Source organism: Nerophis lumbriciformis, linkage group LG16 (assembly GCF_033978685.3).
Source record: "Nerophis lumbriciformis linkage group LG16, RoL_Nlum_v2.1, whole genome shotgun sequence".
Taxonomy (NCBI): Eukaryota; Metazoa; Chordata; class Actinopteri; order Syngnathiformes; family Syngnathidae; genus Nerophis; species Nerophis lumbriciformis.
The window spans coordinates 29,608,881-29,633,217 of NC_084563.2; the positions used below are offsets into that span (position 1 = coordinate 29,608,881).

At 41.1% G+C, this 24,337-nt stretch overlaps 1 protein-coding gene across 1 annotated transcript in view; it reads right to left on the bottom strand.

Annotated features, from left to right (window-relative positions):
- The window catches only part of smc2 (structural maintenance of chromosomes 2), a 44,264-nt gene extending 25,709 nt beyond the window's left edge, over positions 1–18,555 (bottom strand). Inside the window, exons 1-11 of the mRNA XM_061976932.2 lie at positions 18,067–18,555; positions 17,836–17,985; positions 12,279–12,401; positions 12,154–12,192; positions 11,972–12,082; positions 11,853–11,897; positions 8,471–8,704; positions 6,685–6,834; positions 6,386–6,619; positions 6,162–6,321; positions 5,980–6,097 (exon numbers count right to left, since the gene is read on the bottom strand). Coding sequence (XP_061832916.1) covers positions 5,980–6,097; positions 6,162–6,321; positions 6,386–6,619; positions 6,685–6,834; positions 8,471–8,704; positions 11,853–11,897; positions 11,972–12,082; positions 12,154–12,192; positions 12,279–12,401; positions 17,836–17,985; positions 18,067–18,234 — 1,532 coding nt within the window. The 5' untranslated portion in view covers positions 18,235–18,555. The remainder of the gene's footprint in view (positions 1–5,979; positions 6,098–6,161; positions 6,322–6,385; positions 6,620–6,684; positions 6,835–8,470; positions 8,705–11,852; positions 11,898–11,971; positions 12,083–12,153; positions 12,193–12,278; positions 12,402–17,835; positions 17,986–18,066) is intronic.
- Between the last annotated feature and the right edge of the window lie 5,782 nt (positions 18,556–24,337).

Here is a 24,337-nt window from a genome sequence, read left to right on the forward strand (position 1 = left end):
CAGCAGCGGTGGCCGCGCCCGGGAATTATTTTTAGTGATTTAACCCCCAATTCAAAAAGTAAATATAAGTTAGTGTAGCGTTGGTGCTGTGGTCTTTTACACACCCTTTTAAAATGACATAAATCACTGAACTGATTGTTGTTTGGAGTTTTATAGCAATGTGTGTTTAAGGACCCCAAAATGGCACCTATTATGAGACATTGTCTGGTGTTTTGCTTCGCAATATTATGCAAAACCAACTTTTCTTACCTATTGGTATCTGCTGATGTGTATTTGGGATGTGCATAAATGTTGTCAATTCTTCTCTATCCTCTTCTTGTGAGGCATTACATTATTTTATTTGTGTATTTATTTACAGACAATTTTATATGACGTCATTGTTTATTTTGGTAATGTCAGAGTTCATTCTGCAATAAGGTCATCCTTAGAATTGTACAGCTTATGGACCCACTGTTCAAATATACATCATCATATATAATATACACAATTAATTTCAAAATCTACCCACCCAATACCCATTTACAATTCCATACCAACCTACCAGCAAGTTTGACATTCATAAAGAAGGAATTATTTAATGCCACCAAATCAGTCTCGATATCCTACTATTCAAATTTGACTAAACATTGCATCTTAAAGATTTGCGATAATCTGATCATACAAACAGGAGGAAGCTGTTGCCATTTCTAATATAAAGTAGCGTACAGTTCTAACTTATATCTCTCAGTAGTATCGCTATTGAAGCGCTAAAAAAACTACTGGTACAACAAAGATGACGGGGAAGACGCTGTCGAAGTGGAGGCACGTAACTAAACGGCACATCCTTAAGAGACTGTCAGAAAGGGACTTGAAGTTGATGTGTAAAACATCATCTATGCAACAGTTTGACCAAAGAACCACTATCACGTGTTATGTAGACCACAAGTCTTTTACTTTTAGAAAATAAATCATAATATGACACCTTCAATGAAAATAGACCTGAGTAGACCCGCTCATCGACAGTGCGCCTTATAACCCCTTTGGTCTGAAAAATACTGTATTATCTTCAATCTAATCTTGACATGCGCATAACACAGAAGTACGGCAGAAGAAATGAACAAATTAAAAAGATGGTTTCACAAAAACAGACTTATCTTGGAATCTCAGTAAAACTGAAATAATGATATTTTGGTAACACGAGAAGACTTGATTTATTGAATCACAAATATTGAAATTCAACAATTTGCTGCATTTTCAAACATGTAAAATGATGTCAACTATAACCTGCTAGTCAAGAATGTACAACAATCTTCTCAACAATATAACCTTAGAGGAAAATCTAATTTAAAACATTTGTATGCACATTAGAGATGCGCGGATAGGCAATTATTTCATCCGCAACCGCGTCAGAAAGTCGTCAACCATCCGCCATCCACCCGATGTAACGTTTGATCAGAACTTCACCCGCCCACCATCCGCCCGTTGTTATATATCTAATATTAATAAAAAAATTTAAAAAAAGGGTGAAAACTACGCGAATTGCACCTTGTGCAGACAAGATTTTTCGATCGGACACGGAGGAATTAGCGATGTAAAAGACCACGTTGGGACAAAAAAACACAAGTCTAATGCCGTTGCTAGCGATACAAGTGGAAAACTTTCAACGTTTTTCGTCGCCCAAACAGATTCTTTGGATGTGATAAATGCCGAAGTTTTATTTACGGAGGCAATAATTGAGCATGGACTTCCAATCGCACTGGCTGATCACATGGGACAGTTAATCATGTAATGCAACCTTTAAAAATCATTACGCGGTGATCGCGATCCCAAAAATAAACTTTTCTTGCATGATAATGTCCAGAAAAATTCGCTTTATATTACTATAGAGTCCTTTTAACGAATGAGTTTGATGGTTTATCACAAACCTTAAATGAAAGAAGTCCTTTGTTCTCCTGCACCGCATGCGCAATCCTGTCGGCTGTATTTCACAGCACGACATACTGTAAAAAGTGTTTATACTATTTATACTTTCAATTAACAAATTGAAGTCTTGTGAAAGGTTGACAGGATAACTGGCATTAACTGTCAAAATAATTTCAAACTATTGAAGTTAGCTTACAGAATAAACATGTCAATCAACCCATATGATTTTTGCTGTAATATTTTTGTTTTGAAAAGTCACTGTGACTGATAGAAAAGTGATGGTTTTAGCAACATTTTAACCTGTCTGAATGCTAATAGTCATTTTGCGTCGGGGGGCGAAGCCCTGAACCCTCCACCAGGACTTTGTCCTGGACCTACCGGGGCCTGCGGCCCTTGGACCCTGGCTACTAGGTTTTTCTGATTTAAAAGTTGGCAGGTATGGTGAGGTTATAAAGCTTTTGCCTGTTAAAGAAAGGAGACTGATCCAATGCACAGACATTCGCGTGCCACGCTGTCACGACCCAGACGCACACCAGTGCGCAATCATATGGGAGCCGCGCTGAGCGCACCTCCAAGCGCGTCTCGCTGCCGGCGACGGCCAGATATGGGCCCACGCTCCAGCGCCATCCATTTTCAGGGCTAGTTGATTCGGCAGGTGGGTTGTTACACACTCCTTAGCGGGTTCCAACTTCCATGGCCACCGTCCTGCTCTCTATATCAACCAGGGTGAGCCCCACCCCTTTCATGAGCGCACTACGCGCGGAGTGACCCCTGTTACGCGCCCCCGGCAACAGGGGTGGCAAGCAGGTAAGCTGCGCGGGCGGAGCGCGCGGAGTGACCCATGTTACGAGCCCCCGGCCACGGGGGTGGCGGGCAGGTAAGCTGCTTACCTGCTGCGCGTGACGCCGGCCGCGGCGAAAGCGGACGAGGCGGGGTGTCGGTGCGGTGGGCGCGGTAGTGACCCTGGACGTGCGTCGGGCCCTTCTCGCGGATCGCTTCAGCTACGGCTCCCGGTGGGGCCCTCTCGGGGGAAGGGGCCTCGGTCCAGGACCCCGGCGAGGCGTCCCTTCTCCGCTCCGTAAAAGTGTCCATCTCTTTTCTTTTTTTTTCTTCTGTTGTGGCATATGCAGCAGGTGCCTGCTCGTTTTTCGTATGTGGGTAACAACATTTAACTATGTATATATATTTCCGAATTGGTTTAACTGCCACCCGCAAAAAAAAAAAAAAAAAAAAAAATTAATCCGCCCGACCCGACCCGCGAGCGGATAAAATCTTAGTTTTTTTAATTTCATCCGCCCGATCCGCGGATAATCCGCGGACTCCGCGGTTGTGTCCGCAAACCGCGCATCTCTAATGCACATACAACACTTAAAACCTTGAGCATAGCAGTATTATACTATTAATAGCAGTGGTTCTTAACCTGGGTTCGATGGAACCCAAGGGGTTCGGTGAGTCGGCCTCAGGAGTTCGGCGTAGGTCAAAACACACCCGACACATCGTGTAAATAAAAACTTCTCCCTATCGGCGTATTACGGATACGACAACAGCAGAAGTCAGACTGATTTACAAGTGTGTAATTTGTTGTGAGTTTATGCACTGTGTTGGTTTTGTTGTTTGAACAAGGTGATGTTCATGCATGGTTCATTTTGTGCACCAGTAAAAAAAACATGGTAACACTTCAGTATGGGGAACATATTCACCATTAATTAGTTGCTTATTAACATGCAAATTAGTAACATATTGGCTCTTAACTAGTCATTATTAAGTACTTATTAATGCCTTATTCAGCATGGCCTTATTATAACCCTAACCCTCTAACCCTGGCCCTAACCCTAACCAAATTACTCTAAATTAAGACTTAGACTTCCTTTTTATTGTCATTCAAATTTGAACTTTACAGCACAGATAAGAACGACATTTCGTTACATAAGCTCATGGTAGTGCAGGATAAAAAAGCAATAAGGTGCATATATAAATAAATAAATATATACAAGTAATATATAAATATATATATATATATATATATATATATATAAAATAAATAAATATATATATAAATAAATAAATAGATTACTGTTCAGATAAATATATTGCACTTTTTCCACATGCGTCCACGTTTATGGATGTATGTCATGTATGTTTAAGTCTTTGTTACTTAGAATATGTTCCCGTAGTGTCCAAAAAACTCTAAATTAAGTCTTTGTTACTTAGAATATGTTCCCCATACTAAAGTGTTACCAAAAACATATAATAACTTTGTCTTGAATTTGGAAAAAAAACATTTTATTTGTCACTAAAGAAGGGTTGGGTGAATGCGCATATGAAACTGGTGGGGTTCGGTACCTCCAACAAGGTTAAGAACCACTGATTTATAGTCACGCTGGAGAGTGGGGGGGGCTGCAAAATATTTTCTTCTTCCAAGGGGGGTGTGACAGAAAATAATTGAGATGCACTGGTTTAGATCGAGCTTTCAACCAGTAGTAGAAGTGCTTTTTCGTCTTCTTGCCGTCCATAGCGTTTTTACTCGTATGGATTCTTCATTCATCACTTCGAGCAACGTTTGTAAGTTTTACAATATAACTAAAACTATTCTTACTTACTAAGCCGTCCCATGTGTGATGTCTGTAGGAGTGTTTTCATGCATATTTGTACCTGCTATCGTGATGTGGAACTAAATGATGGAATGGATGAAGCAAATAAATCAAACAAAGCACCAATATCATTCAGTTGAAGAGATTGTTCAAACTACAAGTGTTCACAAAGTACACAGAAGAACAATTATGATGAACATCTGGAACCCTTTTTTTTTTTTTAGATAAAGATTATTTATGTATTTGATTTAATATGGTATATTATTGATGTATTCACTGTTTTGTTACAGAGAACAAGGAAATGGGATAAAACTGCTATGGTATGAAAAGGGGTAGGATTAAATAAACTCAGCTTCTTCCTACATGAAACAAGTGGACATATGTGATGCATTACATTTAGGGATGTCCGATAGTATCGGACTGCCGATATCGGCCGATAAATGCTTTAAAATGTAGTATCGGAAATTATCGGTATCGGTTTCAAAATTATCAGTATCGGTTTCAAAAAGTAAAATGTATTACCGTACTTATCAAAACGCCGCTGTGTACACGGACGTAGGGAGAAGTACAGAGCGCCAATAAACCTTAAAGGCACTTCCTTTGCGTGCCGGCCCAGTCACATAATATCTACGGCTTTTCACACACACAAGTCAATGCCAGGCATACTTGGTCAACAGCCATACAGGTCACACTGAGGGTGGCCGTATAAACAACTTTAATACTGTTACAAATATGCGCCACACTGTGAACCCACACCAAACAAGAATGACAAACACATTTCGGGAGAACATCCGCACCGTAACACAACATAAACACAACAGAACAAATACCCAGAACCCCTTGCAGCACTAACTCTTCCGGGACGCTACAATATACACCCCCCGCTACTCCCCTCACCTCAAACCCCCCCCGCCCCCCAACCCCGCCCACCTCAACCTCCTCATGCTCTCTCAGGGAGAGCATGTCCCAAATTCCAAGCTGCTGTTTTGAGGCATGTTAAAAAAAACAATATTCAATAATAAATATGGCAGTGCCATGTTGGTATTTTTTTCCATAACTTGAGTTGATTTATTCTGGAAAACCTTGTTACATTGTTTAATGCATCCAGCAGGGCATCACAACAAAATGAGGCATAATAATGTGTTCATTCCACGACTGTATATATCGGTATCGCTTGATATCGGAATCTGTAATTAAGAGTTGGACAATATCGGAATATCGGATATGAGCAAAAAAGCCATCTCTAATTACATTGTATGGTATGCATGTTCCAAATAAACTGAAACTGAACTGACATGCAGTGACATTAATGCTCCTAAAAACAGCTTTTTATGCCCTCCTTGAATCCACTGGCAGGTGTACCTAATGTTTTGACCGGTTGAATCCATACAATGTTTAGGTGAAAAAAATAGTATTAAAAGAGTGTTTTCAAATGATGATACTGTTGGTAGGAGTGGGGCCACCTAGCAAGTGATGATGTACTTACTTGTAGTCAAAGCGCAGGTTTGGGAAGCGAGACATCAGGCGCTCATAAGTCTCTTTAAGAAGAGCCACCTCTCTGGACAGCTGTCTTCTCTTCTCCAGGAGACTCTCCTCCTTCCCGTCTGCATTCAGGTGAAGACAAAATCATCCAACGTGACAATAAAAGCTCAAACAGACACTACGTACCTTCATATTTGAGTTTGGCAAGCTCTGCCTCTATTTTTTCCTTGCTGCTCCTGATGGCCTGCAGGCTGTCCTTGTCTTTCTTGTAGCCGCTGTCCATCTTCTTCACCTCCGCCTGCTTGGTGTTCAGCTCGGCCTGGGTGTGCTTCAGCGTCATGTGGGCCTGGGAGGACACAAGGGAGTGTGGAAGAAGTCTTGGAGGAGGCAAGAGGCCGTGTTGTCCTCACCTGCTTGGCCTCAGTGTCGGCCTTGCTCATGTCATTCTTGCAGGCCATCATCTGACTGGCCAAGGTGGCCTCCTCGCCATCCTCGTTGGAAGACAGGCCAGCAGACACGGCTTTAAAATGCTGCTCTGCAGCCTCCAGGTCTGCACCGTCCTTCTGGCCTTCCTCCTTTAGGGCCTGAAGTTTCTCCGTTAACTTGGACACCTCCTTCTCTTTCACCACCAGCATCGTCTTGTCCTGAAGACAGGTGGAAGAGCTAAACATCAACTCCCAGAAAGGATAGAGGAGCGTGGTCTTTGTACCTCCTGCATAGTCTTGACAAGCTCCTCCCTCTTCTTGGTTTCATCTTTTAGGTTCTGTTTCTTCACATCCAGGGCACTCTGAGCTTTGGCATCCACACGCTGCAAATCAGCCAGCGCTTCCTCCAGTGATTTTAATACTCCATTCACTTCCTGAACATTAGCAAACATGAGCGTGTCATTAGTTGTCATGATGCTGGTAATGGGCAATAGAAAATATAGAAATGTGTCCTCATAATGCATGTTAATGATGTTATTTGTGGCACCACCCCTGTATAGGGATGGCCAATTATATATATATATATATATATATACACACACACACACACACACACACACACACAAAAGCCAAAAGCAGTGAAGTTGTCACGTTGTGTAAATGGTAAATAAAAAGAGAATACAATGATTTGCAAATCTTTTTCAACTTATATTCAATTGAACAGACTGTAAAGACAAGATATTTCATGTTCACACTGAGAAACTTTGTTATTTTTTGCAAATAATCTTGAACTTAGAATTTAATGGCAGCAACACATGTCAAAAAAGGCATTTTACCAGTGTGTTACATGGCCTTTCCTTTTAACAACACTCAGTAAAGGTTTGGGAACTGAGGAGACACATTTTTGAAGTGGAATTCTTTCCCATTCTTGCTTAATGTACAGCTTAAGTTGTTCAACAGTCTCCCTTCTCATATTTTAGCCTTCACACATTTTCAATGTCTGGACTACAGGCAGGCCAGTCTAGTACCCGCACTCTTTTACTATGAAGCATGGCTGTTGTAATACGTGGCTTGGCATTGTCTTGCTGAAATAAGCAGGGGCGTCTATGATAACGTTGCTTGGATGGCAACATATGTTGCTCCAAAAGCTGTATGTACCTTTCAGCATTAATGGTGCCTTCACAGATGTGTAAGTTACCCATGTCTTGGCCACTAATACACCCCCATACCATCACACATGCTGCCTTTTACACTTTGACCCTAGAACAATCTGGATGGTTATTTTCCTCTTTGTTCCGGAGGACACGACGTCCATAGTTTCCAAAAACAATTTGAAAAGTGGACTCGTCAGACTACAGAACACTTTTCCACTTTGCATCAGTCCATCTTAGATGAGCTCGGGCCCAGCAAAGCGTTTCTGGGTGTTGTTGATAAATGGCTTTGGCTTTGCATAGTAGAGTTTTAACTTGCACTTACAGATGTAGCTACGAACTGTAGTTGCTGACCGTGGTTTTCTGAAGTGTTCCTGAACCCATGTGGTGATATCCTTTACACATTGATGTTGCTTTTTGATGCAGTACTGCCTGATGGATCCAAGGTGTGTAATATCATGGCTTACGTGCAGTGATTTCTCCAGATTCTCTGAACCTTTTGATGATATTACGGAGCGTAGATGGTGAAATCCCTAAATTCCTTGCAATCGCTGCTTGAGAAAGGTTGTTCTTAAACAATTTGCTGAGGCATTTGTTGACAAAGTGGTGACCCTCGCCCCGTCGTTTGTGAATGACTGAGCATTTCATGGAAGCTGCTTTTATACCCAATCATGGCACCCACCTGTTCCCAATTAGCCTGTTCACCTGTGGGATGTTCCAAATAAGTCTTTGATGAGCATTCCTAAACATTCTCAGTCTTTTTTGCCACTTATGCCAGCTTTTTTGAAACATGCTGCAGGCATCAAATTCCAAATGAGCTAATATTTGCAAAAAATAACAAAGTTTTCCAGTTCAAACGTTAAGTATCTTGTCTCGTCCCCTGCACCTAAGCACTATGGTACACAGACAATAAGTGTACCTGGTCTCGTTTGGCCTCCAGTTGCTCAATCTGGGCGGAGAGCTCCCGCACTTTGCCTTCGTTCTCGGCCAAGGCGGCCTGCATCTTGGCAATGTTGTCCTGCATCACCTTCAGGTTCTCTGCAGACTTCAGCTTGGTCTCCTCGGCACACACAAACAACCAGGCCACGTACAAGCGCGACAGGTGCTGGATCTCACGCATCAGCTTTTGGTACTCCAGGTATGACGATCGCTCCTGCAGAAGGGAAATGGCTCGGACTTCTTTTTCACACAACAAATTAAAGTTTTTTCTATGTTTTATTCACCTATTTACTTGAGAAAAAGACTAAAAGAGATGCAATTAAAACTTCCATTGGCAGATGGAGAACACATTTAAAAAGGACCAATGGCGAATCTAATGAGCTAACACACTTCCTTGTGGTCTACTAGCAGCTACTTTTTTCCTACACTTTGAACCCTGCGGCTTAAAAAAAGGTGATGCTGATTTATGGATTTTTCTTCGCTGACGGCCATAATGCAAATAGTTTTTAAAAAAACAAGCCAAGACACTGAATAGGTATGTTATGTGTGCTATTGCTGGGGGGGGGGGGGGGGGGGGGGGCGCGTGTGACCTTCGAGAACATGTTTATTTTGTGGCACTTGGCTTCACTGTAACCACTGTGGGAGACGAGAAAAGACCTGTGTGTTGTTTCCTTTAATGTTAACAAGCTTATGCAGAGGTATAGTTATAACAATTTTATAGACAAATTATATTATTTATAGTCACGGTGGAGAGTGGGGGGGGCTGCAAAATATTTTCTTCTTCCAAGTGGTGTGAGACAGAAAATAATTGAGAAGCACTGGTTTAGAGTGAGCTTTCAACCAGTAGTAGAAGTGCTTTGTCGTCTTATCGCCGTCCATAGCGTTTTTACTCGTATGGATTCTTCATTCATCACGCCAAGCAAGGTTTGTAAGTTTTACAATATAACTAAAACAACTCTTACTTACTAAACCGTCCCATGTGTGATGTCTGTAGGAGTGTTTTCATGCATATTTGTACCTGCTATCGTAATTTTATCCAGCAAGTTTCGTTAGCATTCTCTAATACGAAATAACACGTTAACTAGTGTCTCTGTTAGTATTAACGTACAATGGCATTCTTTTTGTATTGTTTTAGTTTCACAAATTCCTCTGTAAATTCACCAAAACGTCACCATGGAGTTATTGAGTCTATTTAGCTGATTGGAGAGCGAGTTTGCACAGCTAGTGGGTCCATGACCATGACTTCTGTTTTGTTTGATCAGCCGTTTTACTACCGTGTTACAGACACCGTTTGGAGACCATTAAGGTACCGTATTTTTCGGACTATAAGTCGCAGTTTTTTTCATAGTATGGCCGGGGGTGCGACTTATACTCAGGAGCGACTTATGTGTGGAATGATTAACACATTAGCGTAAAATATCAAATAATATTATTTATCTCATTCACGTAAGAGACTAGACGTTAGAGATGCGCGGATAGGCAATTATTTCATCCGCAACCGCATCAGAAAGTCGTCAACCATCCGCAATCCACCCGATCTAACATTTGATCAGAACCGCATCCGCCCGCACCCGCCCGTTGTTATATATCTAATATAGACGATGCAAGGCATTAGTGAGGTTATAAAGCTTTTGCCTGTTAAAGAAAGGAGACTGATCCAATGCAGCACAGACATTCGCGTGCCACGCTGTCACGACCCAGACGCACACCAGTGCGCAATCATATGGGAGCTGCGCTGAGCGCACCTCCAAGCGCGTCTCGCTGCCGGCGACGGCCGGGTATATGGGCCCGACGCTCCAGCGCCATCCATTTTCAGGGCTAGTTGATTCGGCAGGTGGGTTGTTACACACTCCTTAGCGGGTTCCGACGTCCATGGCCACCGTCCTGCTGTCTATATCAACCAGGGTGACCCCTGTTACGCGCCCCCGGCAACAGGGGTGGCGGGCAGGTAAGCTGCGCGGGCGGAGCGCGCGGAGTGACCCCTGTTACGAGCCCCCGGCCACGGGGGTGGCGGGCAGGTAAGCTGTTTACCTGCTGCGCGTGACGCCGGCCGTGGCGAAGGCGGACGAGGCGGGGTGTCGGTGCGGTGGGCGCGGTGGTGACCCTGGACGTGCGTCGGGCCCTTCTCGCGGATCGCTTCAGCTACGGCTCCCGGTGGGGCCCTTTCGGGGGAAGGGGCCTCGGTCCCGGACCCCGGCGAGGCGTCCCTTCTCCGCTCCGTAAAAGTGTCCATCTCTTTTTTTTTTGTTTTCTGTTGTGGCATATGCTGCAGGTGCCTGCTCGTTTTTCGTATGTGGGTAACAACATTTAACTATGTATATATATTTCCGAATTGGTTTAACTGCCACCCGCCTGAATCTATTTAAAATCTAATTTTTTTTTATTTCAACCACCCGACCCGACCCGACCCGCGGATAAAATCTAATTTTTTTAAATTTCATCCGCGGACTCCGCGGTTGTGCCCGCAAACCGCGCATCTCTACTAGACGTATAAGATTTCATGGGATTTAGCGATTAGGAGTGACAGATTGTTTGGTAAACGTATATCATGTTCTATATGTTATAGTTATTTGAATGACTCTTACCATAATATGTTACGTTAACATACCAGTTGGTTATTTATGCCTCATATAACGTACACTTATTCAGCCTTTTGTTCACTATTCTTTATTTATTTTAAATTGCCTTTCAAATGTCTATTCTTGGTGTTGGCTTTTATCAAATACATTTCCCCCAAAAATGCGACTTACACTCCAGTGCGACTTATATATGTTTTTTTCCTTCTTTATTATGCATTTTCGGCAGGTGCGACTTATACTCCGGAGTGACTTATACTCCGAAAAATACGGTATGTAAATAAACATTTACAAAATATTTATGTGTAAATAAATAATTTCACAACCTATATATCTGCTAGTTATAGTCCGGAGCGGCTAATATATGGAAAATCCATCCATCTATCAATTTTCTACCGCTTGTCCTTTTTGGGGTCGCTGGAGCCTATCTCAGCTGCATTCGGGCGGAAGGCGGGGTACACCCTGGACAAGTCGCTACCTCATCACAGGAAAATCTATTTTTATTTTTTTTATTTAGTTTGTGCGGCTTTTATACATGTGCGCTATAGTCTGGTTATACCATTTATAAGTATAAAATTAAATATAAAGTAATGTGAAAATTATCATGCTCCCTTTTAGGATACATATGTATATTCATGTGAAAAAGTTGTATAGTTGTCTTCTTATGTTTTATATTAGACAATTTTCGAATGGTGACATATATAGCTGCAATAATCAGGCACCTTAAATACACACCAATGATTTTTAACATAAGACTTAATTTAAGTTAAGTCAAACTTAGCCTACCTCTTGTAGTTTCTGCATAGTTGGTGTAATTTCTTCATCAAGAATCTAAAGAAACAAGCAAAATAAAAATGAGACCACTTGTTCTAGATGCTGTCCATTGAGAATGAGAAGAGTCATACAGTGTGAATCTCCTTCAGCTTGGCCTCTTTCTTCTCAATGGTCTTCTGGGCACTAATCTTTTTACACTCGTACATCCTGGTCCCTGCAGCTTCTTCGATCATGGCCAAAATCTGCAAGAAGACAACGGAGGAATCGGTAAGACAGTCCAAACATCAGGTGTTCCAAGGTGTTGTGACGTTACCTCTGGTGGCTTCATGTTTAGAATTTTGGTGATCCTTCCCTAAAACGCCAGATTGTTTAAAAAGTGCTTGTTAGTTTATTTGATGTTGACAGAAACCAAGTTAAACAAGCACACAGAAGACTGACCTGCATGATGAGGAAATGTGGGTTGTTGACATTGAGGCCAACAGAGCAGAAGAGGTCCTGCACTCTGGTGTTGTTCGCGTTGACGCCATTGATGAGGTATTTGTTCCGGCCGCCGATGACAATCTTGGAGAAGAACAGTTATTTGCAAGAGTAACAACAAAATATATACTGCATTACGAGCAGACATAAGACGGAGAAAACATCACATGACATCTTTAGTGTTGATATACATGCGAACTAAGAACACCCGTTTACATACATACACATATATACACACACACACACACACACACACACACACACACACACACACATACAGGCCTTGAATTTAACCACGGCAACCGCAGCAAAATTCACAACCGCCCTCGTCATTTGCCATCATGCCCTAAAAAAATGACCAACATCGCGGCAAGAACATTCCGTGACCGCCCTTGACTTTTTACTTGTTAATGGACGAGGGATGTATCAATAAACAGTATAATGATCATTTCAATAAAATTCCAGACGGTTAGTAATACAGTGAAATGTTTTAATTACCGAAAAAATTTCATTTATTAATGCATTTTAGGCAACAGGAAGTCAGGCGCATGCGCATTAGCGTTGTTTGGCTCGATAATCATGGCGGACGAGATTTCCTCTCGTAGTAAACGGAGCCAAGCGCTTGGTTTAACGTCATTTTCATGCGCTTCCTGCCGTGTGTTTAAGAATGCACTGCTGTGTTTAGATGGAGACAGGTGTGGACAATATTGGAGACACTTATTAATGGACGAGGGATGTAACAATAAACAGTATAATGATCATTTCAATAAAATTCCAGACGGTTAGTAATACAGTGAAATGTTTTAATTACCGAAAAAACGTCATTTATTAATGCATTTTAGGCAACAGGAAGTCAGGCGCATGCGCATTAGCGTCGTTTGGCTCGATAATCATGGTGGACGAGATTTCCCCTCGGAGTAAACGGAGCCAAGCGCTTGGTTTAACGTCATTTTCCCGCGCTTCCCGCCGTGTGTTTAAGAGTGCACTGCTGTATTTAGATGGAGACAGGTGTGGACAATATTGGAGACACTTGTTAATGGACGAGGGATGTAACAATAAACAGTATAATGATCATTTCAATAAAATTCCAGACGGTTAGTAATACAGTGAAATGTTTTAATTACCGAAAAAACGTCATTTATTAATGCATTTTAGGCAACAGGAAGTCAGGCGCATGCGCATTAGCGTTGTTTGGCTCGATAATCATGGCGGACGAGATTTCCTCTCGTAGTAAACAGAGCCAAGCGCTTGGTTTAACGTCATTTTCATGCGCTTCCTGCCGTGTGTTTAAGAATGCACTGCTGTGTTTAGATGGAGACAGGTGTGGACAATATTGGAGACACTTATTAATGGACGAGGGATGTAACAATAAACAGTATAATGATCATTTCAATAAAATTCCAAACGGTTAGTAATACAGTGAAATGTTTTAATTACCGAAAAAACGTCATTTATTAATGCATTTTAGGCAACAGGAAGTCAGGCGCATGCGCATTAGCGTCGTTTGGCTCGATAATCATGGTGGACGAGATTTCCCCTCGGAGTACCGTATTTTCCGCACTATAAGGCGCACCGGATTATTAGCCGCACCTTCTATGAATTACATATTTCATAATTTTGTCCACCAATAAGCCGCCCCGGACTAAAAGCCGCGCCTACGCTGCGCTAAAGTGAATGTCAAAAAAACGCTGCGCTAAAGTGAATGTCAAAAAAACAGTCAGATAGTTCAGTCAAACTTTAATAATATATTGAAAACCAGCGTTCTAACAACTCTGTCCCAAAATGTACAAATGTGCAATCACAAACATAGTAAAATTCAAAATGGTGTAGAGCAATAGCAACATACCGGTAATGTTGCTCGAACGTTAATGTCACAACACACAAAATAAACATAGCGCTCACCTTCTGAAGTTATTCTTCATTCGTAAATCCTTCGAATTCTTCGTCTTCGGTGTCCGAATTGAAAAGTTGCGCTAGCGTGGGATCCAAAATGGCCGGTTCCGTCTCGTAGAAGTCATCGGGAGTCAGTGTCGCTGTTGTTCTGTGAATCCTGCCTTCCGGAAAGCTCGGACCACAGTTGTGACCGAAATATCTGCCCAAGCATTTACGATCCACTGGCAGATGTTGGCGTATGTCGTCCGAGGCTGTCTGCCCGTCTTAGTGAAGGTGTGTTCGCCTTCGGAGCTGTGTGAAAAAAGCCACCCGGCCTCTTCGCGTAAACTTCCCTTAACCACTCGCTCATCTTTTCTTCATCCATCCATCCCTTCGAGTTAGCTTTTATGATGACGCCGGCTGGAAAGGTCTCTTTTGGCAAGGTCTTCCTTTTGAATATCACCATGAGTGGAAGTTAGCATGGCAAGCTAGAACCACAGTGAAGGATGACTTCTCATTCCCTGTGGAGCGAATATTCACCGTACGTGCTCCCGTTCCACAGTGCGGTTCAGTTGCTGTGAAATACGGTAGTAATCCGTGTGCGGATGGAGAGATTGCGTCTTTTTATGACCCGGATCGTTTAGTAGGAGCCATTTTGTGGTCTTTACAGATGTAAACAGGAAATGAAACGTACGGTGATATCCGCGCGTTTTTTCTTCTTCTTCCGGGGGCGGGTGAAGCGCTTCCTGTTCTATGGGGGCGGGTGAAGCGCTTCCTGTTCTATGGGGGCGGGTGCTTTCCTTGGCGGTTGCTTGCGTAGAAGAAGAAGCGCTTCCTGTTCTACCGGGAAAAAAGATGGCGGCTGTTTACCGAAGTTGCGAGACCGAAACTTTATGAAAATGAATCGTAATAAAGCGCACCGGGTTATTAGGCGCACTGTCAGCTTTTGAGAAAAATTGTGGTTTTTAGGTGCGCCTTATAGTGCGGAAAATACGGTAAACGGAGCCAAGCGCTTGGTTTAACGTCATTTTCTTTGTTTACTTTAACTGCAAACTGTATCAGTGTTCAGATAACATCAATACTAGCTATAAAGTTTTGTCATCTCATCCAGTTGAACGCAGGCTGTGAAGATTGTGTATTCGATGTGCGAGGTATCACTCCTGTTTATTTGTGTTGGCCAAACTGTTGTACTGAACCACTAGGACAGGGGTCGGCAACCCGCGGCTTGTGGGTCGGATCACAGCTGACTCTTCTCACCCTGGACACAAACTATTCTCCCCTCTACCCTCAGGCAGGAGACTACGGTCCATCCAGACCCACACCTCACGCCACCTGAACAGTTTTTTCCCCTCGGCCATCAGGCACATGAACCATAACTCCTAACAGTAGCTCCTTTCAATTCCTTCTAAGTATATAACAAGATCTGATAGCTCAGTTACAGCTCTTGTTATTACCAAATCTGTGTTATATGTTGCACCAAGAAAAATTCCTAGTTTGTGAACCTGTTCTCAAACAACGGCAATAAAACGATTCTGATTTTGATGATGATAGTATATATCTGTATCATGAATCAATTGAAGTGGACACCGACTGAAACAAGTTGAAAAACTTATTGGGGTGTTACCATTTAGTTTGAGTTTGAGTTTATTTCGAACATGCAATCATACAGCATGATACATCACAATCTCCAGTTTCTCTTTTCAACATGTTCGAAAAGGAGTAGGAAGAAGCAGAGCTTATTTAATCCTACCCCTTTTCTTTTACATAACAGTTGCTAAAACTTTTGTTCACTTCCTGTTCTCAATTTATTCACAATATACTCCATAAGTAATCACAATAAAAATAAGTAAATAAATAATAATTGGTGAAGTAAGTTACATTTCATATGTTGAGATAAGTAAGATTAGTTTGTGAGTGAAAGAATGAAAGAATGGATGAGTTAAATAAATACAGAATGTTTATCATGGTTCTTCTTCTTTATACTTTGTAAACACTTTAAGTTTGAAGAGTTTTTTGAAGTGAATCATATTAGTACATTGTTTGATTGCTTTGCTTAATCCATTCCATAATTTAATTCCACATACTGATATACTGAAGGTCTTAAGCGTTGTACGTGCATTAGAGACGCGCGGTTTGCGGGCACAACCGCGGAGTCCGCGGATTATCCGCGGATCGGGCGGATGAAATTTTAAAAAAGTAGATTTTATCCGCGGGTCGGGTCGGGCGGTTGAAATAAAAAAAAAAAGATTTTAAATAGATTCAGGCGGGTGGCAGTTAAACCAATTCGGAAATATATATACATAGTTAAATGTTGTTACCCACATACGAAAAACGAGCAGGCACCTGCAGCATATGCCACAACAGAAGAAGAAAAAAAAAAGAGATGGACACTTTTACGGAGCGGAGAAGGGACGCCTCGCCGGGGTCCGGGACCGAGGCCCCTTCCCCCGAGAGGGCCCCACCGGGAGCCGTAGCTGAGGCGATCCGCGAGAAGGGCCCGACGCATGTCCAGGGTCACCACCGCGCCCACCGCACCGACACCCCGCCTCGTCCGCCTTCGCCGCGGCCGGCGTCACGCGCAGCAGGTAAGCAGCTTACCTGCCCGCCACCCCCGTGGCCGGGGGCTCGTAACAGGGGTCACTCCGCGCGCTCCGCCCGCGCAGCTTACCTGCCCGCCACCCCTGTTGCCGGGGGCGCGTAACAAGGGTCACTCTGCGCGCAGTGCGCTCACGAAAAGGGTGGGGCTCACCCTGGTTGATATAGACAGCAGGACGGTGGCCATGGAAGTCGGAACCCGCTAAGGAGTGTGTAACAACCCACATGCCGAATCAACTAGCCCTGAAAATGGATGGCGCTGGAGCGTCGGGCCCATACAAGTTAAAGTTAAAGTTAAAGTACCAATGATTGTCACACACACACTAGGTGTGGCGAAATTATTCTCTGCATTTGACCCATCACCCTTGATCACCCCCTGGGAGGTGAGGTGAGCAGTGGGCAGCAGCGGTGGCTGCGCCCGGGAATCATTTTGGTGATTTAACCCCCAATTCCAACCCTTGATGCTGAGTGCCAAGCAGGGAGGTAATGGGTCCCATTTTTATAGTCTTTGGTATGACTCGGCCGGGATTTGAACTCCCAACCTACCGATCTCAGGACGGACACTCTAACCACTAGGCCACTGAGTAGGCAGCGAGACGCGCTTGGAGGTGCGCTCAGCGCGGCTCCCATATGATTGCGCACTGGTGTGCGTCTGGGCCGTGACAGCGTGGCATGCGAATGTCTGTGCTGCATTGGATCAGTCTCCTTTCTTTAACAGGCAAAAGCTTTATAACCTCACTAATGCCTTGCATCGTCTATATTAGATATATACCAACGGGCGGGTGCGGTTCTGATTAAATGTTAGATCGAGTGGATGGCGGATGGTTGACGACTTTCTGATGCGGTTGCGGATGAAATAATTGCCTATCCGCGCATCTCTAACGTGCATACAAATGTTTTAGTGGTCAATTGTACAGAATATGTACTTCACTGTGCAATCTACTAATAAAAGTTTCAATCAATCAAAACACTATGATGGCTTATTTTGCATTCTAGATTCAGACTGACATTTCACCTTCACCGTGTTTTTGTGTGTGCGTGTTTCCCCCACCTGTCTGGTGACTGTGATCTCGTCGTGCGTCTCAAAGCCCAAAGGACTCTGGCTCTTGTTGGAGTTGTCAAAGGTGATGGACACGGTCGCCTTGGTGATGCCGCCCTGCCCGTTCTTGTAGACCAGGTCCTGCAGGTTGGATGCACGAACCTGGCCGCGAGTTTATAGCACAAACGTCCTTTTTTTTTAAAACATTCCCGCCAGTGGCACTGGTAATAGAAGGACACTCACGTGGGAAAGGTTGGTAATGCCCAGCAGGAAACATATGGAGTCCAGAATGTTCGACTTGCCGCTGCCGTTCAGTCCGGTGACGGCGTTGAAAAGCGGGTCGAAGCCGTTGATCTCAGTCCGGTGCGCGTAGGATTTGAAACCCTCGATGATGATGGACTTGATGTGCATTTCAAAGCCGTTCCCCGGTCTTCGTGTGACTTTTTTGACGGTGTTCGACGCGGTTCTAGAGTGGGAACACACTTGGGAGAAGACCGACTTGTTACGGTGTTCGACGCGGTTCTAGAGTGGGAACACGCTTGAGAGAAGACCGAATTGTTACGGTGTTGGACGCGGTTCGAGAGTGGGAAGACGCTTGAGAGAAGACCGAATTGTTACGGTGTTGGACGCGGTTCTAGAGTGGGAAGAGGCTTGGGAGAGGACCGACTTGTTTACAAGTGAAGACGCCGTGCCCGCCAGTCTTTTTTCTCACTTAAATTTTGGCGGTCTGACTTGAGCCACGGGCGCCTCTGTCTGCGCCGGTAAAAGTTCAAAGACTTTTAAGTTTCAGGACACAACAAGTGATATACGTGAACATAATCACCCATAGAATAATATATATTATAGTATATTGTTTTGGAAAAATTGTAACTTGTTTGATTCATAACCTAATTTGGTGCTTTTAACTGAGTTGTAATCGGGCATATCTCAGGGCAACTAAGAACATTCGCGTGTTTATTGGGTTTTTTTGGATGGCGCCCTCCACAGGATGGAAAAGAAACACCTTATCAAACTATTGGCTAAGTTTTATATTCATAAATGTAAGTTTCTCAATACCCGACCTGTTTTTTGTGCCTTTAAAAAAAGATTTAGAACTCTACGTTAAAACATTTTCTACCTCTAACAACCAAAAAGCTGTGAAAACGATGACGCTGTGTTCCAAATTTAAATAATTTACTGAACTTGTATCAATGGCTTTGCACTTTGTTTTATATATATATATATATATATATATATATATATATATATATATATATATATATATATATATATATATATATATATATATATAGTCCTTTCTTTGGAATTTTATAAACCTTTATTTATAAATTGCAACATTTACAAACAATTGAGAAATAATAATAATCAAAATAAGTACAAAAACAGTACAAAACAGCGCCAGGGGATTGTAAACTCAATAAAGTAACTAAAATAGAATGCAATATATATATATATATATATATATATATATATATATATATATATATATATATATATATATATATATATATTACCTCCCTGCTTGGCACTCAGCATCAAGGGTTGGAATTGGGGGTTAAATTACCAAAAATGGTTCCCGGGCGTGGCCACCACTGCTGCTCACTGCTCCCCTCACCTCCCACTTGGTGATCAAGGGTGATGGGTCAAATGCAGAGGATAATTTCACCACACCTAGTGTGTGTGACTACTTTAACTTTAACTTTAAAAGAGCAAAATGGTCAAATGTAAGGAGAATAAATGGCAACGTTGACACCAATAACACCATTTTACCTTAAAACTGTCATTGCTCAAAAGCACAATTTAAAAAAAATCAGAATCAACTCATAGATCTGAAGTTGATCCAGAGATTTAAGTGTTGAAAGTAAAAACATTTTAAGAGTGGCGACATTTTGGATTCCCCACATTTAGTCTGACTGTTTTAAAACTTGCATTGCTAAAAAAGAATAAAGAACCCAAAAGCAATGTTGTTATGAATTATTTGTCCATTTAAGGCTCCTATTACTTCACAGCAAATATTCCACTTTGAACATTTTTGGGGCAGAAAATATAGCATATTTGGTGTTTTTCCTATAAAAAAAAAAAAGGTTTTGACTAACAGGGCATACAAGATGAAAACATATCAATCTGAAGGTGATCTGTAGATATTTAAGCATTAAAAGTAAAATAAATATTAATATATGACACATTTTCAACACTTTAATGACAGACTCTTTTGGGTCCCCGAGACCTTTAACATTCGTTAAAATTGAGAGCAGCTGTATGGCAGGGGTGTCCAAACTTAAGCCCACCAGCGGGTCCAGTGTGGCCCACGAGGCACCTCCATCTTAATTTGAAATATCGGACAGTAAGATTGCTGCAACTTTGCTGCCATCTTCTGGAAAACTTTAGTAAACCAGGTTAGTGCAATCAGCATTTTTTTATATGACCCAATCCAAACAAACTTTCCCACTCACGGTGCAAAAAAACCAACACAGAAAGTCAACACACATGGTCACGCACAACACAACCTGCTCACTGAACTTTTCGGATATTATAAAACAAAAAACACTCTCCACACTTATCATGTTGGTGCAATTTAGCTGCTTGATATTTTTGACTGATTACAAAACTTTAAGAAGGTTGTCATGGAAGTAAACAATGTAGGAATCACACTTTCACATACTCTTAATATACAATTATATTAATTATATATAATAATAAATGATAAATGGGTTATACTTGTATAGCGCTTTTCTACCTTCAAGGTACTCAAAGTGCTTTGACAGTATTTCCACATTCATCCATTCACACACACATTCACACACTGATGGCGGGAGCTGCCATGCAAGGCGCTAACCAGCAGCCATCAGGAGCAAGGGGTGAAGTGTCTTGCCCAAGGACACAACGGACGTGACTAGGAGCGTAGAAGGTGGGGATATGAAGAATATTGATTATATATATGTATATATACTGTATATATATACATTTTCTATATATATACATATATATATACACATATATACTAGATAGATAGTACTTTATTGATTCCTTCAGGAGAGTTCCCTCAGGAAATTTAAAAGATCTGATCAATCGAAGTAATACACACATATATATATATATATATATATATATATATATATATATATATATATATATATATATATATATATATATATATATATATATATATATATATATATATATATACATACATACATACATACATACATACATACATACATACATACATACATACATACATACATATATATATATATATATATATATATATATATATATATATATATATATATGTATGTGTGGGGGAAAAAATCACAAGACTATTTCATCTCTACAGGCCTGTTTCATGAGGGGGGGTTCCCTCAATCATCAGGAGATTTTAATGGGAGCATTCACATACCATGGTTTATATAGGGCACAGAGTGGGTGGGTACAGGCTGGCGTAGGGGCGTGGTGATTGGCTCATGTGTTACCTAGGAGGTGTTTCCGTCTGTGGCGGCATGCTGTTACAATTTCGCTGCGCTTGTTGAGGGATGACAGGTCTGGACGGTAAATAATAAACAGTTTCTCTTTCAAGCATAGGTTGCATCTTTTATTACCACTATTGTAAGGTGTGCTGGATGCAAGAATTTGCCATGTTATTGAATATTCAACATTATTGTCTTTGAGGTCCCAAATGTGTTTGCTGAGTTCTGTGGTATTCCGCAGGTTTTGGTTCCTGAAAGAAGCCTTGTGATTGTTCCATCTGGTTTTGAACTCTCCCTCGGTTAATCCTACATATGTGTCGGATGTGTTAATGTCCTTGCGTGTTACCTTAGATTGGTAGACAACTGATGTTTGTAAGCACCCCCCGTTGAGAGGGCAATCAGGTTTCTTTCGGCAGTTGCAGCCTTTGTTGGTTTTGGAGTCGCTCTGTCCGGGGGCCGACGGCTCATTTGCAATTGTTTTGTTGTGGTTTGAGATAATTTGTCGTATATTGTTCATACAGCTGTAGCTCAATTTAATGTTGTTCTTGTTGAATACGTTTCTTAAGGTGTTGTCTTTGGGAAAGTGTTTGTCAATCAGATTGAGGAATTTGTGTCCAATGTTAGTTGAGACGTTTTTGCTGTATGGGGGGTTGTACCAGATGATGTCGTTTCGTTTTCTGTTCTTTTTTGGTTGGTTTCCTGGCGTGGGTTCATAGGTGAGGGTGAAATTGTATCCGCTTTGTGCCCTATATAAACCATGGTATGTGAATGCTCCCATTAAAATCTCCTGATGATTGAGGGAACCCCCCCTCATGAAACAGGCCTGTAGAGATGAAATAGTCTTGTGATTTTTTTTCCCACACATACATATATTGCGCTCTACTACGGTATCGAGCACTATTTTTTGGATAACCTTATTAAGACATATATATATATATATATATATATATATATATATATATATATATATATATATATATATATATATATATATATATATATACATATATAGACATATATATGTATATGTATACATATATACACACATATATATGTATATATACATATATATGTATATATATACATATATATATATATATATATATATATATCAGTGACGTGCAGTCACTAGAGGCAGGTGAGGTGCGGCCTCACCTGCCATCATGGAAAGAAAAAAAATGTAAAAAGAAAAATGTTTTATTAAATTGTTATATGTATCCAGTGATTATACTATAAAGTTATTTTCCATTTAACTTCACCAGTTTTAGATTATTTTTTATTTAAAATCGCTGAATTTTCACATTTGCCGTTCAAATACTGAGAAGAGACGGTGCGGTGAACAGCAGCCAGTTGAGGCATGTCACTCAGTTGTGCCTCACCATGGATTGCGCAATGACTAGGCTAACTGCTGGCCTGCTGTGCAGTGAGACTGTATTGCTATATGAATTATATTATACATTTCCATAGTTTAGTTAGCTGAGGTATATAGGTATATATACAGTGTATTTTGTCAACAACTGTATGTGTGTAACGTATTTCTTGTGCTGAGCGATCATAAAACGGCTGCAAAAGACGCACTGGCTGAGGCTCGCAGTAGTCCCGCCTCCTGCACCCCCGCCGTTGAAAAAACACAGGAGTGTTATATCAACTAAAGCCCACACTTAAACTTTCCACGTGCAAGATTGAATCTATTTAAAAAAGTTATTTCATAAGAAGCCAAAAAGTGCAAAAACAATAATGTTGGTGTTGGAGGAGTTGTGAATGACTGCAGGGACACAACATTAGGTACACCTGCAGACTGCAGGTGTATCGAATTCACGACTCCTCCAACACGAACATTATTGTTTTTGCACTTTTTGGCTTCTTATTAAATATCTTTTGTAACCTATTTTTATGGGCTTTCCTCTTTGTGATGTTAAGTTCCTGTTATGCGCTGTTATACAGTATATGCCCTGAGCTCTTATTTTGAAGGCGCTAAGAGCGGAAGTGATGACACGTGGGAGTGGAGCGGAGATTTTTGAAAGAAGGTAAATAAAGTGGTCCTCGTGTAAACTGGAGCCTCCGTGTTTGTTATTTTGTAGTTTCATACAGTATAGGCGGCATTTATAAACCCTCGGTTACACTTTTTTAAATAGATTCAATCTTGCACGTGGAAAGTTGAAGTGAGGGCTTTAGTTGCGGCGCATGGACTTCATTTATAAGTAAAGGTAAGACCATAATAAAGTTTTTTTTTATTAAATGTGCTACAGTTTGTATGTGTAAAGTTAAAGTTAAGTTAAAGTAGCAATGATTGTCACACACACACTAGGTGTGGTGAAATTTGTCCTCTGCATTTGACCCATCCCCTTGATCACCCCCTGGGAGGTGAGGGGAGCAGTGGGCAGCAGCGGTGCCGCGCCCGGGAATACTTTTTGGTGATTTAACCCCCAATTCCAAGCCTTGATGCTGAGTGCCAAGCAGGGAAGAATGCTGGTATGAGCTTTTAAACATAACCCGTTAACTGCTGCCAATCAAATGGTGACTAAGATACTCTTTAGGGTTCATATGTTTGTAAATCTGACTGTGATGAAGTCAGTGCCTCACCAGCCATCAACCTCACCGCACGTCACTGTGATATATACACATATACATATATATATATACATTTACTGTATGTATGTATATATATATACAATATGTGTGTATATATAAATATATACATATATATGTATATATAAATATATACATATATATATATATATATGTATATATAAATATATACATATATATGTATATATAAATATATACATATATATGTATATATAAATATATACATATATATATGTATACACATATATTTTTTATATATACATATATATATATATATATATATATATGTATGTGTATATATATATATATATATATATATATATATATATATATATATATATATATATATATATATATATATATATACATATACATATATGTCTTAATAAGGTTATCCAAAAAATAGTGCTCGATACCGTAGTAGAGCGCAATATATGTATGTGTGGGAAAAAAATCAC